Source organism: Anopheles nili, chromosome 3, assembly GCF_943737925.1.
Source record: "Anopheles nili chromosome 3, idAnoNiliSN_F5_01, whole genome shotgun sequence".
NCBI classification, from domain to species: Eukaryota; Metazoa; Arthropoda; class Insecta; order Diptera; family Culicidae; genus Anopheles; species Anopheles nili.
The window spans coordinates 54,326,093-54,339,643 of NC_071292.1; the positions used below are offsets into that span (position 1 = coordinate 54,326,093).

Sequence of the window (13,551 nt, forward strand, 5' to 3'; positions counted from 1 at the left end):
TGTACCGTCTGGGGAGGAGTTTGTAGAAGATGCTCGCAATGTATAGGACCGCTGTTCGGCATGTTCTTCGACCTCAGCGAAGGTGACAGCTCCAGCTGGTGGTGACGATTTCTCTCCGCCAGTCGCAAACTCCGAGCAGCTGTCATCGCTTTTACCAGACCCCGAGCTGGAGGACATATCCGGGGCATGACCCGAGGTCGACGACTCGGTGGAGGACTTCATCGAGTCTGGTACTGTGGCCGGGAACTTTTGCGGAGAATGAGACCGAGCCATTTGGGGAGATGTGGCCGCGGATGGGATCGGTGTAGGGATTTGAGGGAGACCAACCCCAAGGGATGATTCAGAAGTTGGGGGTGATCGTGCCATGGGCGGTGAGGTGACAACGGTGGGTGGAACCGCACCACCAACGCTACTAGAACTACCCTGTGGGCCCTGAACTGGCGCCTGCTCACACTCGAGGTGCTTCTCTTTAAGGTTCTCCATGTACTCTACTATGTCGGTCTCTATCAGACTGTCGAGATTGAGGTTCTTCAGGTGCTTGTCGATCGCGCTGTCCGCGTCGGTCGGTCGCTTCTCGGTGCCGCTAGCGGCCTGCGTCGCGTCAAACACCTCTACTACACTCTTATCGCTACTGGGAGAAAGTCGCTTACCTAGATCCTTCATCAGCACCGGGTGATAGGTGGCCGGCGGATGGGACGACTGTATCAGGCGCGCCTGGCTGCCGGTGCTGCCAACGGACAGCGTGGAAGTAGTGCTATTATGGCGGGAAAAAAATTACCATGCGTTAGATTTCATATCACTATGGTTCTCTAAACTGGCTTACCTTAACGTCAGATGATTCGGTGTTTTGCCCAAGGACGATTTCGGCTTCACCGTGCCTTGCTGGGAGTCATCTTCGCCTTCCGACTTAGTTCCCGGATCCGGTTTTTCCTGATCGCGCTCACTCATGTTCCTTCGACACGCCGCCACTTGCTCTGTGTGAGAGAGAGAGAGAGCGAGATCGCACACGAAACAAGGATATGAAGGGCATTTTCATAAGCAAAATTCCGGACATCGGGAGATCCTACCTCCAACATCGCCCACCGTCTTGCTGCGCATCCGGAACTGACCGCTGTACTGCGGTACCGGTGGATCGTCCGCTTCCTGGCTGCCCGAGGTCGTGTTGTCGTAGTCGATGTTTCCGGACGAGTGGCGCTGGTTGATCTTGGACTTCTTCGGTTTGCCCAGCGTCTGCGAGCCCTGCATGATCTGTGGCTGGATGGAGAAAAAAAAACCCATAGGTGAAGGGGTGTTAAAACTTCTGAGCACCGAAAGCCGCTTCACTAAAGTCTTGGAAAGCCAGCCACGTAAAAAGGGGTACGAACCTGCTGTTTCGGGCGCTCGAGAGTTTGCGAATTTCCGGACGAATTTCCGACGCCCGTCATCGAGTTCGTGCTACCGCCCATGCCCTTGAGCGATGGTATCGACATGTTGCGGACGCTTTCCCGTATGATCTGCCGGATCGTCTTGAGGAACGCGTTGCGGAACTCGGCGGTGCTGCACGGGACGGATGGAATATGGACGGGGCAGATGGGTGAATAAATAAATTCCGGATGAGAAACGCAAACACGCCGGCATGCCAACGGGATGGCAATGCGATCGAACCGGCGCTCGGTTAGTGGTAGAACGGATTTTCTCTCCCCCGTCTGGAGGGCTTGTTTTGTAAAGTGGATTTCTTCTTCGCGCGTATAAGAAGAAAAAGCTGAACCACCCGGTCTTTCGTACGTGAAAAGGAAAACTCGGGCGTAACTCAGCGCACAAAAACAATCACCCGGGCAGGATAGTGCCCCACGATGCAACGCCGGATGCAAGAAAGCGCATGTTTGTGCTCAAAGCAAACGACTGTCAATCACCGAAGCAGTTACCGAAGTAGTTTCAAGAGTGTATGTATGCGTGTGTGTGAGTGTGAGTTTTCTCCATCCCGCTTTCCAATCATCTTCAATTCGGTTGCTATTACGTTAACTTTAAAAGCTTCCCTGCTAATCCCTTCGAATTACGGACTTGGACTCGCACGGGCGGCGAAACGACGAATCTCATCGCTTTCGCTCGTTCCCATCCTGTGTCAGTGCCGCGTACTAGCAGAAACCATCGCAGGACGACCATCGACGCCGGGTATTGGAAACTTTCACCGATGGGAGGAGAGGGCAGATAAAGAATTTCCAATGGAGCACACTCACGTGACGACCAAAGGTAAGGCCCGCGGGCACCGAGATACCGAGAAGAAAACCCGACATCTTCACCGTCCCGGCCGAGCCGGGCGATGGGGTGCATCGTAATCCGATTTAAATTAATAGATTTCCACCATTCCGTACACCTTGCGGCGTTGTGGGAGGGAGAAAGCTTAAGCGCACATACGTACACATGTTTGCCCCGGTTTGCCAACGGGACGGGAAAATTGTTTTTCCCGGTCGCGGTACCGTTTCCGTTTACCGGTTGTTATTTTCCTCAAATTTCTTTGCTAGCGCGCTCACCTGTTCGACAGCACGTACACCTTCTCCGAGCGCCGCTGCAGCTGCGAGCGGAGGTGTATCAGCTCCCAGAGGAAGTGCGAGTCCATGTCCTTGGCGGAGGAGGCCCGCACCTGCACCTCGGTGACCGGTATCAGCACCTGGTAGCGAATGATTTCCACCTCGTTCGTGGCGTTCTTACTCGAGACACCCTGTGTCGCGAAACGAAGCACGAAGGAAAAAAAAGGATTCCATTTAACGCAAGGACTCTTCCCTCACTGAGGGTCTCCTTACCATCAGCTTCTTCTTCTGACGGAGCCGCTCCTTGCACAGGAACACGACGGCCGACTTGAACACGAAGCACATGGCGTGCAGCTCGAGCCCCTTCTTGATCTTGCCGAGGAAGTCCGAGATGTTGAGCCACTCCACGCCACCGTAGTAGAGCAGGTCACCTAGGTCGTTTGGTGGGTAAGAGAGAGAGGACAGCATTGTAGATCTGTTACAGGAGCTCGAAAGGCTTGAAGCGGGAGGCGAGAAAACGCAAAAAAAAAACAAAAGGACCAAAATTCGTTCGGGGACAGTTTGCGTCCATACTACCAGGGCTGAGGTCGATGGGCTGCTTGCAGGACTTCTGGTGCTGCCGGAACAGATGATCGAAGATCGCACCGTACTCCTCGTGGATGCGCTGCATCTCGTTGATGTGTTCGGCCACCTTTTCCATGCCTTTTAGCGCCTCGACCAGGTGCAGATGTTCGGCTGCGTTTGGATCGGTGAGGTTGCGCAATTGCTGCAGCAATAGCGGATACTTCAGGATGCGTTGTATCGGCTTGATAAGGAACGACTCGAGTGTGCTGCTGTGTTGCTGCTTCGGGTTCCGAGCGGCCAGGAACTCCTGCAGGGCTTGGTTGCCTTCATCTAGGGTAACGGGAAAAGGCACATAAAAAATAGGGACGATGGCAGCGCTGGAAAGGATTGCTCCCGGACGATACTTACTCGGGTGGAGCACTTTCTGGGCCTTGCTGTGGCTAGCGCAGAACGACGAGTATAGCTTGAAGTGGTTCACGTAGTACAAAAATGCTGAGCCGATAGCAAACAGTACGTTCTGTTGGGAGACGTTTGGAGAAACCAAAGCGCATTTAGTTGAATTCTAGCCACCTTCACAAGAAGGACATTTTAGACAGTAAATGGAAACCCGCACGTACCTTAAACTGACTGGGATGTTCCAGCTGATGGAAGTCCGGCTCGAGATCGAGCGCCTCCTCGAGGTTGTTCAAGAACTGACGCTGGAATGTGACGATCTCCTGGATGTTGCCGAACAGCGCCGTAATCTCGGCGTACGACAGGAATGTTTCGCGCTTCAGCGGCTCGAGGTAGTACTCGAGCAGATTGTTCAGGTGCTGCAGTCGCGAGAAAAAAAAAATACGTCCAATGGCTAACGGCGAGTAAAAGTGAAAGAGACGACGACCTACCTTGACGTACGACTTCTCAGTGTCAACCAGCTCGAGGATGACCTTACGCAGCTTCTCGGCGTCCGTCAGCTGGCGTGACGGAGTCAACATCACGTTCGACATGGAGGACGCGACTGATCCGGTTGGGCTGGACTTGCGTGTCTCCTGCGGTGAACGACAGAACCCGGTGACCTGTTCGGCGGACTTGAGCAGATTCTCAATCTCGAAGCTGCTGGTGCGAGACGACGGCTTCGAGCGGTCCATCGCCGATAGGTGCGGATCGTTCGAGGATGGGGCCGGCGAGCTCTCGACTTCAGGCGAGTACACCTCCTTGCCTGCAATGCACGAACGTCCTTCATTTGACCGAAGAACAGTGGACCGTGGTAGGCGCGTGGGTGTGAAAATCACGTTCGGACTCGGGCACGCAAATTATGGGCACATGGGAAACGATACTTACGCCATCCGGGCGCGGGAACGATTAGGCCAGAGATCATCTCCTCGCTGATGACGGGCGGGTCCGATGGTGGCGGTGGACACACCAGCGACTCGATGATGTCGTCGGTAGAGCGCATGATGCCGACCAGGTCCGGTGGCTCCGTGCGGGAAGATCTGTGGCAAAAAGGTGACATTTGTGACATTTTCCCAAGGATCCTCTTTTCCTCACGGAGTGAAAGAGACGCCACGTGCGAACGTACCTCATCATCATGCATAAGGCTTGCTCTTCCTGAAGCACACTTTCCAAGTACATCATGTCCAGGTCGGAAACGATTGCACCGTTTATCACAATTATTTCATCACCTTTAATGACACCTATTGAGCGGTGGATAGATGAAAGCGATAAGACAGGCGTGTGTGCTTGAAGGGAAAAAAAACGGGCCACAACGACTCGCTTACCGTTTTGCATGGCAACGCTCTTGTCCTCGACGCGGCTCACGTAGCAGCACAGCTCGTCCTGCCGGTCCGCGTTTTCGATCAGCTCCGCCTCAACCGAGAAGCCCCACATCTGCTCGAGCGTTGTTCGTTGTAGTTCTACTTGATATAAAATTTTCGCGCACACTTCCACTACCTCATGGGTGTGTAGCTGTTTTGATGCGGGTAAGCGAGATTGAGATTGAGTTAATGAGAATGAGATTGAAAGTGAACAATGAGTCTGCCACCCTCGAGCGAGCAAGGACATCGTCACACCCCAGGCGCTGGTACTTACATATGTTTCAATCAAATCATTTCTGTGAGGAACAAAGTAGTTGTGATCTTCCATATCGCGGCGCTTCTTCACCCGCACGAAGTGCTCCATCGGATTTAGGTTCTTGCGGCTACAGGCACTGGCCAGGAACTCCTCGACGGACATGCCCTCGCGCAGGTACACCGTGGCGAAGGTGTTCTCGGGCAGCGCCACCTTGTAGCTTTTCTCCGGTTCGTCCCGTGAGTTGATCTGCATCGAGCGCCGGCTGGAACCGCTGTTCGAGCGCGACAGAATCGGTGGACGCCGTTTAGTGGCACCACGACCCGCCAGCAGGTTGTTTAGCAGCGATGGCGATCGGGCGCAGATAAACGCGTGGAACGAGGACACCGTAAAGACGCCCAGCTTGTTGAGCGTGTTCTTTGTCGGGCGCGAGACGTGTGTCAACAGTGACTTTGGGTTCGGCAGCTCACCGTTCTGCAGCGATGCCATGTAGCAGCGCAGTCGGAACTGTTCACAGTGCAGCCGCTCGAGGTTTTCCTCCCATTGCAGGATCTGTTGCTGGATTTGGTGGCGCGTGTCTGCGTCGGTAACGACGCTCTGCTGCAGATCGGCCATGTGTTTCAGCTTGTGATCCTGCGCGAACAGAACCCGGAATCAGAGGTTAGAAAGCTCACGAATTTGGCCGTCAAGAGATGTTTTGTCAAGGGGAAAAATCCAGATGTATAAGAAAAGTTCAAACAAGAAGCTACTGTACATCAATCGCCACAAAAAAGATGGAAAGGAAGTGCTCGCAAGTTACGAAAGGATGATATTTAGCCCCTTGTTCCTTGAGCGTGTATGAAGGATTAAATGACGCCCACGCCCCAACAGCTTACCGATTCTATTGCTTTCTCGAGCCGGAAGATTTCCTCCTGCAGCAGATGCAACGTGCCAGTTTTGCCACGGTGCCGAGCGAACGCCGCCGCACAGGCACTGTGTATACTGTTGACCCAGTTCTCGAGCTCCACCTGACAGGGTGCCTGGAACAGGTACGCGTCACCAAACGCCGTGCTGAGGCAGAAGATGTAATCGCGCTTCGGATGCTCCGGTATCGGCTGCATGATCGCACCGTCCACGATGATCAGGTGCTTCGGAGCGGCTTCAACCGATCGGCCCTCACGCGAATCGCACGGATAGAACAGCAGCGTTGTGCCCTTCAGACACACCCAGTAGCCCTTCCAGCCACGCTTGCGGGCCAGCTCGATCTGATGCTTTTTGCGCAGCAACCACTTCTTCACCGACAGAAAGCTGCAAGACATTCGAGGGTGCATTCATAGTGCGCTCGTTCAATGCTGCACGTGTGCGTGTGTGTGTGCGTATGTGTGTGATACTTACCCTGCCTTGCGGACGGCACCGGTGCAGTTGAAGGACGCGGCCGCCGTACCGGTTTGCTTCGCTTTGTACGGTGACGCCATCACGCTTTCGCCGTCGTCCTCATCCGAAACGGCCGTCGTAAGGCTCATGCGATCATCGTCGGAAATCTGCACGAAAAAGAAGAAGAAGAAGAAGAAAACAAAATGAAGGATACGAGTGACACGATCAATCCCGCGGGAAATCCCTTTTCGTAAAACGCTCAGTCAGTCACGGATGTGCTGTAATCCTCGGGCACGATTTATGCAACGCTGCGAAGGGAGATCCGGACCGACCGGATGGAGTTGCAAAGGACCACCCGAGGACACAATTCGCTGCAATTTGTCACCGAGCAACCCGGGTGGGGGGCCCATGATCCAAGGGCGTGAGCATACATTTGCATTAGCGATGCGCTTCGGGCGATGGCATGATTGATTAGGAGCAGTCCCGATCCGTTCCGGTGCAACAAAGTGTAAAGTGCATTGTAAATCGCACGTACGCGCAGGCAGAAGGTGTGGCAGATCCGTGCGAAATAATGATGCCCCGTAAGACCGTTAACGATGAAGCAAAGCCCCCGGAATTGATGGTCCCGTTCCGACACCCGAATGGGTTGTGGGTGCAGTTGGAAATGCAACGTGCATTTCGCCCGGCTGCACCTCGGTGCACTTGATGCGCACATTGGGGGAAAATGTGCTAGAAAATGATAGTTTTGCCCGTTTTGCTGGCTGATTAAGCACGTACCGGTGCGATCGATCCCTATCGGGGGCCGCACGAGGGTTGCAGGGCGCGTTTAATTAAACGCAACTGTGCGTGCGTGTTTTAATTTAGAGGTAAATTTAATGTCGGGCTGGCCAGATCCGAACCCCACGGGAACAACAACGGTCACCCGTAATGAGGCAATGGGGCGTTCGTGCGTGATTTGTCGGCTTGGGTTGGGTGGGTTTAACTTTTAGTTTTCCGGTAATTGGAAGCTAGACCGGAAAATTGACACATAGCCACATGCTGTCCATGTCCATGTTTTCACCACCACGGGAAAATGAATGCATACTCAACGCGGTGGGAAGAAAGCACGGGATCTAAAGCAGCAGCAACACCAACGGCACCAGTTAAGAGCTAAATCCCGAACCCGAATGCCGATGATACTGCGACGTGGAAACGCGTCACTCACAGTGTCCTTCCAACGGCCATCTATCCTGCTCGGGTCCGGATAATGATTACTCTTAAAATGTCAACAGGCCCCTCCCGAATAAGGGCCAAAAGGTCAAGCACGGTTGCATTACCAACGGATTCGTGTCTCTCTTTCTTTCTTTCTCTATCTCGTTTTTTCCCAACCCCAAGTACCCCAAGCAAGACGACGGGCAGGTGCTCCAGGATGGTGCGGCAGGATGAGGCCGTCCTCGCTGGGTAGCATTCGAAAAATCTCATAAAGCAATATCATATTTCGCATCTGCCGGCATGTCACCGCGCTCGAACACGGCCTGCTGCGATATGCAAAAGGTGCGCAATATCGTGCGATTATGCTCGAGGAGACACACACACACACACACCACACACATATTTGTGCACCATCAACGAGAGCCGGGAAGGATTTATTTGTTTCTTCCCGGAACCGCGAACGAGTTGGCGCGGTTTGGGCAAATAGCACCCGGTCCGGGATTGCATCTGCTCGCATGTGATTTATGGGTGGGAAAACCCCGGGATGGGTCCTTTTTCCCGTACGCTTTCCCAACCCCGGAGAGCGGCATAATGGCGAAGGATCGTTGCATTGGGCGTCCTGGGACTCGTGTGCGTATGTGTGTGTTGGCAAATTTGCCTGCTAGTAAACACAGTGTCCCAGCGTTTTGCCTCCCACGCGGTTCCCATTAGGCCAGCGAAGCCCTACGGCAGGGCCGCCATCGCGGAAAGGGCGAAGCTGTGTAAACAAGATAATAGTCCACTATCTTTCGCACGGTCGTTGGCGCAACGTTGACGGTGCCGTTTGTTTCGGTTTCGCCGGCGCGAGAACAACGGATCCCGCTCATGTCAGCCGACGTCGGCAACAATCCTTCTTCGTCGGCGTTGAGGCATCGGCACCGGACCTGGCAAGGACGATGATGACGACGATAAACAGAGGTAAAGTTCTGTGTTGACAAACCGACCCGCCGTTGCGAGCAGCGGACCAACTGGGATGGATCGCCCGGCCGCTGGCAAATGGGGCCTGCATTGCGAAGGAAAAACAATATCCAACACTCGACAAACCCAAGGGAGTGAGTGAGCGAGCGAGCACGATATGCGAGAAAAGGCAAGCGAACAAAAAGAAACGACTCCATTCCCGTGTGCCCATGTGGCCATGTAGGAGCGTTTTTCCGGTTGGGCGGGAAAATGCTGCACACCAGCACCGGTAGCCACGTATTATGCAAGCGGTAGAAAATTTTCCGCCATAAATTTTCACTCTCTCTCTCTCTCTCTCTCTCTCTCGCTCTGATGGTTCGGTTGTAGCACCAGCAGGCGTCGCTAGCAATAGCGTTCGAAGGTGAAAAGTTTCGCTGCGAACGTCATCACTTTCCCCTTGGGTGGGGCTCCTGCCAAGGAGCCTGTCATCAAAAAATGGCCAGATGAAAATGGATCGTCCCCGGGCTTCGTGTTCGTGTACCGAAGCGAACCGGAAGCTCCCGGTGGGCTCCCGAAATCGGGCGGCTCCAGCAACAATGTGGCACCAATGGGGCGGCCCTCATGCGCCGCTCGGTGCGGCTTTTCCGATGCACCTGCCAACCGGATGGTGGGATGGATCCGGACGATGGGTGTGTTTTGTCAAAACTTACCTCGCCCCGGTTGGAAGCTAAAAGAGATTGCTATTGAACTGGCGCAGGCAAACGAACGCAGAGACGACGGTGCAGGCCGGACGAAAAAGGGCTCTTGAATGAAGAAATCTTCAACTTCAACGCTGACGGCTGCGGTTGGCGTGTCGGGTGTTGGGTTGTCGGTCCCCGCCAGCCGGAAGCCGGAGATGAAGCACAGAAAGGACACGGAGCACTCGCATCCGAGCCTTCATTGGTAGGGAACCCGAAGAGAAGCCGGTAGAGTTGGGTGGCAGAAAAGAACGGGCCCCTCGAGAAGTGAGGCTCGCCTGGATTGCGCTCCGTCTCTTGCCTCGATGCTACTTTAATTAGCATTGTGGCACTGCAATGTTTTCCTTTCCCTAGCAGCCACTCCCAGGTTTGTGCTGATGCTGCTGCTGCTGCTGCTGTTCTTGATCGTGGTGGTGGTAGTGATGGTTCGTATTTACAGCACGGAAGCCCGAGCAATGGGTTTCGCTTTGGGTTTTCCCGCCTGTGCCTCCGGGTTTGCACGATCCAGCGCCCAGAGAGCCACCGACAGCCTACCCAGTGTGTACTAAGGCCCGTTGCTCCGTAGAAAACGGGTCACTTCCGATAAGCATTAGCTTGCCTTCTCGGGTGGGCCTACGACCTCGGGGGCTCGGGTGGCTGATGAAACACAATGATAGATAATATTTGCTGTATGCAGATTCCGAACTGCAGCACAGAAGTGTTCTCCGCCATCTTTTATTTATGTTATGCAACAAATCTTCCGGACCCCGCCCCCGAAACTCTTTCACCCGATGGTATCCTTATCTCGGGTGCCATCTTGGCACTGCAAACGCATCACCTTGATGGGTGATAAGTTTTCCACCGAGCTCAACCCCGGAACGGCAGTGACACTGAGCGATGTGACGACATGACTCGTGGTGAGGCAGCTCTTATGGGTGTATGTGCTTTGTCTCCGTAAACAATCGCTTCCCAGCACCGTGTGCACAAACACTGGAGTGGAAGTTTTTCGCGTCGATTCCGATAAAAGCCTCCGGACGCGTGAATTGAGCCCATTTCCATTTTTCGACCCGGTTAGGCTCTAATCCGCGTTGGTTGCATCGAAACGAAGGCTTAAATTGCAGCTGCACCATCGTGCGGCACTTTAGAGCACTCGGACCGGGTCCGGTGCACTTTCGGGCTTGACGAAAATTCTCCATCCAACCCGGCAGAGCTCAGGCACCGTTCAGTGGTTCAGAGTCTTGCCCGTGCCCGGTTACGGCTTACCGTTGCGTGGGGACCTGGGAAACCAATCAAAAAGGTTCGTACGAATGCGCTCGAGTTTGCGTGTGCGTGCTCGAGTGTGGGATGTCCGTTCAGTTCTCGGGAATTTTGATCGTCAAATATCGGACACCAATCGACGGTGGTGAAAACTATCCGAGGTTTTCCCACAACGGGCGCTGTTACACCGTGGGAAATGTAATTAATTTACGCGCCGAAAGTGTGCGCGTTTCCAAACCAAAAGCAATCCAGTTGCGAAAGAAAAAGTTTGCTAAATTACATCTCATTACGGTGAAGTCGTCGTAAATTCGCTTGATCCGTTCGAAAGGCCAGCTCGTTGCTTCAACATTGCGCTGATTGACATTCACCGCGATGAAAGGTGCCCTTTTTTCCGTTTCGCTCCCCATTTCGTTTCAGTTTTTTTTCACTCGATCCCACGCTCCATCCCTTTTAGTACGGTTGGTGTCAGCGTAAAAATTGACATTTCAGCCGTTCCGCGCCTCAAGGTGATCATTAGAAGGGCGTGCATTGAAAAGGGGTTCGCGTTTCATCCAACCCCGTTTGGTAGCCGTTTCCCACATCGGTGGATCGATTTTTCCGACCCCATCGGGTGCCGTTTGGTACACCTCGGCGGATAAAGGCACCCGAGATGATTTATGCCTTGTGCTGGCAGTTTGAGCTCACCGTTTGGTGCGGGTGGGGCTTATCCATTCCGCGTCGGGATTTCCCGGAATGGGTGGTCGTTGTTTAAACCATGTAGCAGCAATGGTGGCGATATTTCGATAATTTCATCCCATCTCAAAACCCGGGAGTATCCGTGCACGGACGCCTTTCGCAAGCTGCACCAACCAATCGATGCGCCAACTGATCCGTACCGCGTCATAGGTGAACATCGAGCAGCGAGTCTCGAAGCAGCGATGTCATATCGCACTTGGCGTTCAATTTTTATTATCCTCCAACCACACCACCCAAAGCACTCGATGGCTCGATGCGATGCTTCCTTCTGGCAAAAGTGAACATCGTTACTCGTCCCTTGATGTGCACGGTACGGAAACCGAACCGAACCGACTCGAGGCCTCGTCCCTTGAGAGCCGCCCATTGAAGGGGCGCCTTATCGGCCACATATGCCGAGTTCTACGTTCGCTTTGCCTCAAGTTCCTAGCTCGCCCGATGCACGCTTGCTGGCTAGCTGCAGAAGCACATTTTCCCAGCCATACAGCGGACGGGGTTTTCTTTGTTTTGCTGCCCACCCACTCGGTGTACATTTTTCTTTCCCGAACCCCCACCTGGCACTCGTGCCCCTTTCCCAGGTGAGGTGTCACCTATCCGATTCTCCCCTGCGGGTTTGATTTAGCACCGGAACGGGCCCGACATCCGCGTGCGCTTTTCCTTTGGCTGGGCGGCCCACCAGCGTGGGTTGAGGGTTGTAGAACATCCATTTCCGCCCAGCCCAACCCCAGGGGCCTCGTGGTAAGGAGGTGGGTGGTGGGTTGTCCGGGAAAATGCGGAGAAATGAAACAGAAATGGAACAAGACAGGAACGGGTCCCGGGACGGGATGGAAAATTCATCCGACAAAATTGCAACCATTGGCAACGCGCGTCCTGGACGGGGTTTATGCCGAAGATGATGGAGCCCAACGCTGCACCCGGTACGTGTACCGGGTGCCTATTCCCTCTCCCTCCCCCCACCACCCTCCTCACCGACGGGGAAAAGGGCCCCAGCTAGGGACGAATTAATTCCACGTGTTTGAGTTTTTCCGATTCACCTATCTCGATGATTGTAAATTGTGTTATTGGTCTCGTGCCGTGAGCGGCCCTGCGCCAGAAGCGTACGAGGTGCGGTTGTTGTGTGCCTGCCTGCCACACCGATGCTCGAGCGCGCTCGAGAGGGCTAAAATTAGCCCACCCTCATAACTTCGATTTTGCGCCGGTGACTGAGCACCACCGAGACCGGACAGCAGAGCGAAATTTGCGGGCGAACTTTGGCTGGCCGGTTGGTGGGCAGGCGACGACGACTTTTCACCACACACACAGCGGCATCGTCCTGAGGCAGCGTCCGGAGGAGCCATTACGTAATACGTACACCTTGCGGGAGGAAGAAAAAAAAAGGTGCGCTCCCGGTTGTGCCCGGGATGACGGATGAGCAGCAGTGCGCGATCTCGGCACGGGCGGTGCTCGAGCTGGCAAATATAAATGGGAAAATAAACTGATCAAATGTCAAAACATCGTCCTTGGTGGGACTCCCGAGTGAAGTTGGAGCAACGCTGCGAATCGCTAAAATGCGCCAGCAATGAGAAATTGTAGCTTTTCAGCGCTTCTTCTTGTCGGGTTTCCCAGTCGCACTCATCATGCCATCGCTTTGGAAACGCTTTGTGCTGGCGAAAAAAGGTCACCGACGCCGAGGTGTAGCTGCTTCGGCTAAATGAAAATTGCATCTAACCGTAAAATGCGTGCTCACGCTCACCGACAAGCCCAAACCCGGTTCCGACCTCGAAAAGACGGTGCGGCACGATTGGCACGAAACAAAAATACAAATAACTGGGGGTTGGGCGGCAAAGTGACGAGAAACGGGCAGCCCAAGTACACCAACCTCCTGTTCCTTTTCTAGACCTCCCCCGCCCCCCACCTCACCCCCACTCTCCTCACCACCCCCAATGAGGGAGGGTGCGCACCAACCTGTTCATTATTAAAACATCAAAGCCACCGGTTCCGGAGCGTTGCCGCCTTTTTAGAATTCAAATGAGACAAATCCGTGGATTGGTTTGGACCGGATTGGGAAGCGACGAGGAAACCGGAGGAAAGCGAACGCGAACGCGAACGCTTGTACCGGCGTGTGGCGAAAGCGAGAGTACTAGACCGCTCCGTTCCGGGTCGGAAACGTAAAATTGCCGACTCGTAAAATGACGGGGAACGCCGCATCGCAAAAGGCGGACAGCATCCGGCTGGGGACTTCCGGTGCCCTTCCAAAGCGACCGCCACTT

The 13,551-nt window shown here is 54.2% G+C and overlaps 1 protein-coding gene across 1 annotated transcript in view; it reads right to left on the reverse strand.

Moving 5' to 3' along the window:
* The window catches only part of LOC128724625 (protein still life, isoform SIF type 1), a 71,687-nt gene that overhangs the window by 9,441 nt on the left and 48,695 nt on the right, over nucleotides 1-13,551 (reverse strand). The window contains exons 14-29 of the mRNA XM_053818348.1: nucleotides 6,492-6,637; nucleotides 5,993-6,404; nucleotides 5,139-5,750; nucleotides 4,829-5,015; nucleotides 4,630-4,744; nucleotides 4,383-4,543; nucleotides 3,956-4,269; nucleotides 3,689-3,883; nucleotides 3,480-3,588; nucleotides 3,084-3,401; nucleotides 2,781-2,938; nucleotides 2,511-2,698; nucleotides 1,365-1,536; nucleotides 1,068-1,254; nucleotides 824-974; nucleotides 651-754 (exon numbers count right to left, since the gene is read on the reverse strand). Of these exons, the coding sequence (XP_053674323.1) occupies nucleotides 651-754; nucleotides 824-974; nucleotides 1,068-1,254; nucleotides 1,365-1,536; nucleotides 2,511-2,698; nucleotides 2,781-2,938; nucleotides 3,084-3,401; nucleotides 3,480-3,588; nucleotides 3,689-3,883; nucleotides 3,956-4,269; nucleotides 4,383-4,543; nucleotides 4,630-4,744; nucleotides 4,829-5,015; nucleotides 5,139-5,750; nucleotides 5,993-6,404; nucleotides 6,492-6,637 (3,529 nt within the window). The remainder of the gene's footprint in view (nucleotides 1-650; nucleotides 755-823; nucleotides 975-1,067; nucleotides 1,255-1,364; nucleotides 1,537-2,510; nucleotides 2,699-2,780; nucleotides 2,939-3,083; nucleotides 3,402-3,479; nucleotides 3,589-3,688; nucleotides 3,884-3,955; nucleotides 4,270-4,382; nucleotides 4,544-4,629; nucleotides 4,745-4,828; nucleotides 5,016-5,138; nucleotides 5,751-5,992; nucleotides 6,405-6,491; nucleotides 6,638-13,551) is intronic.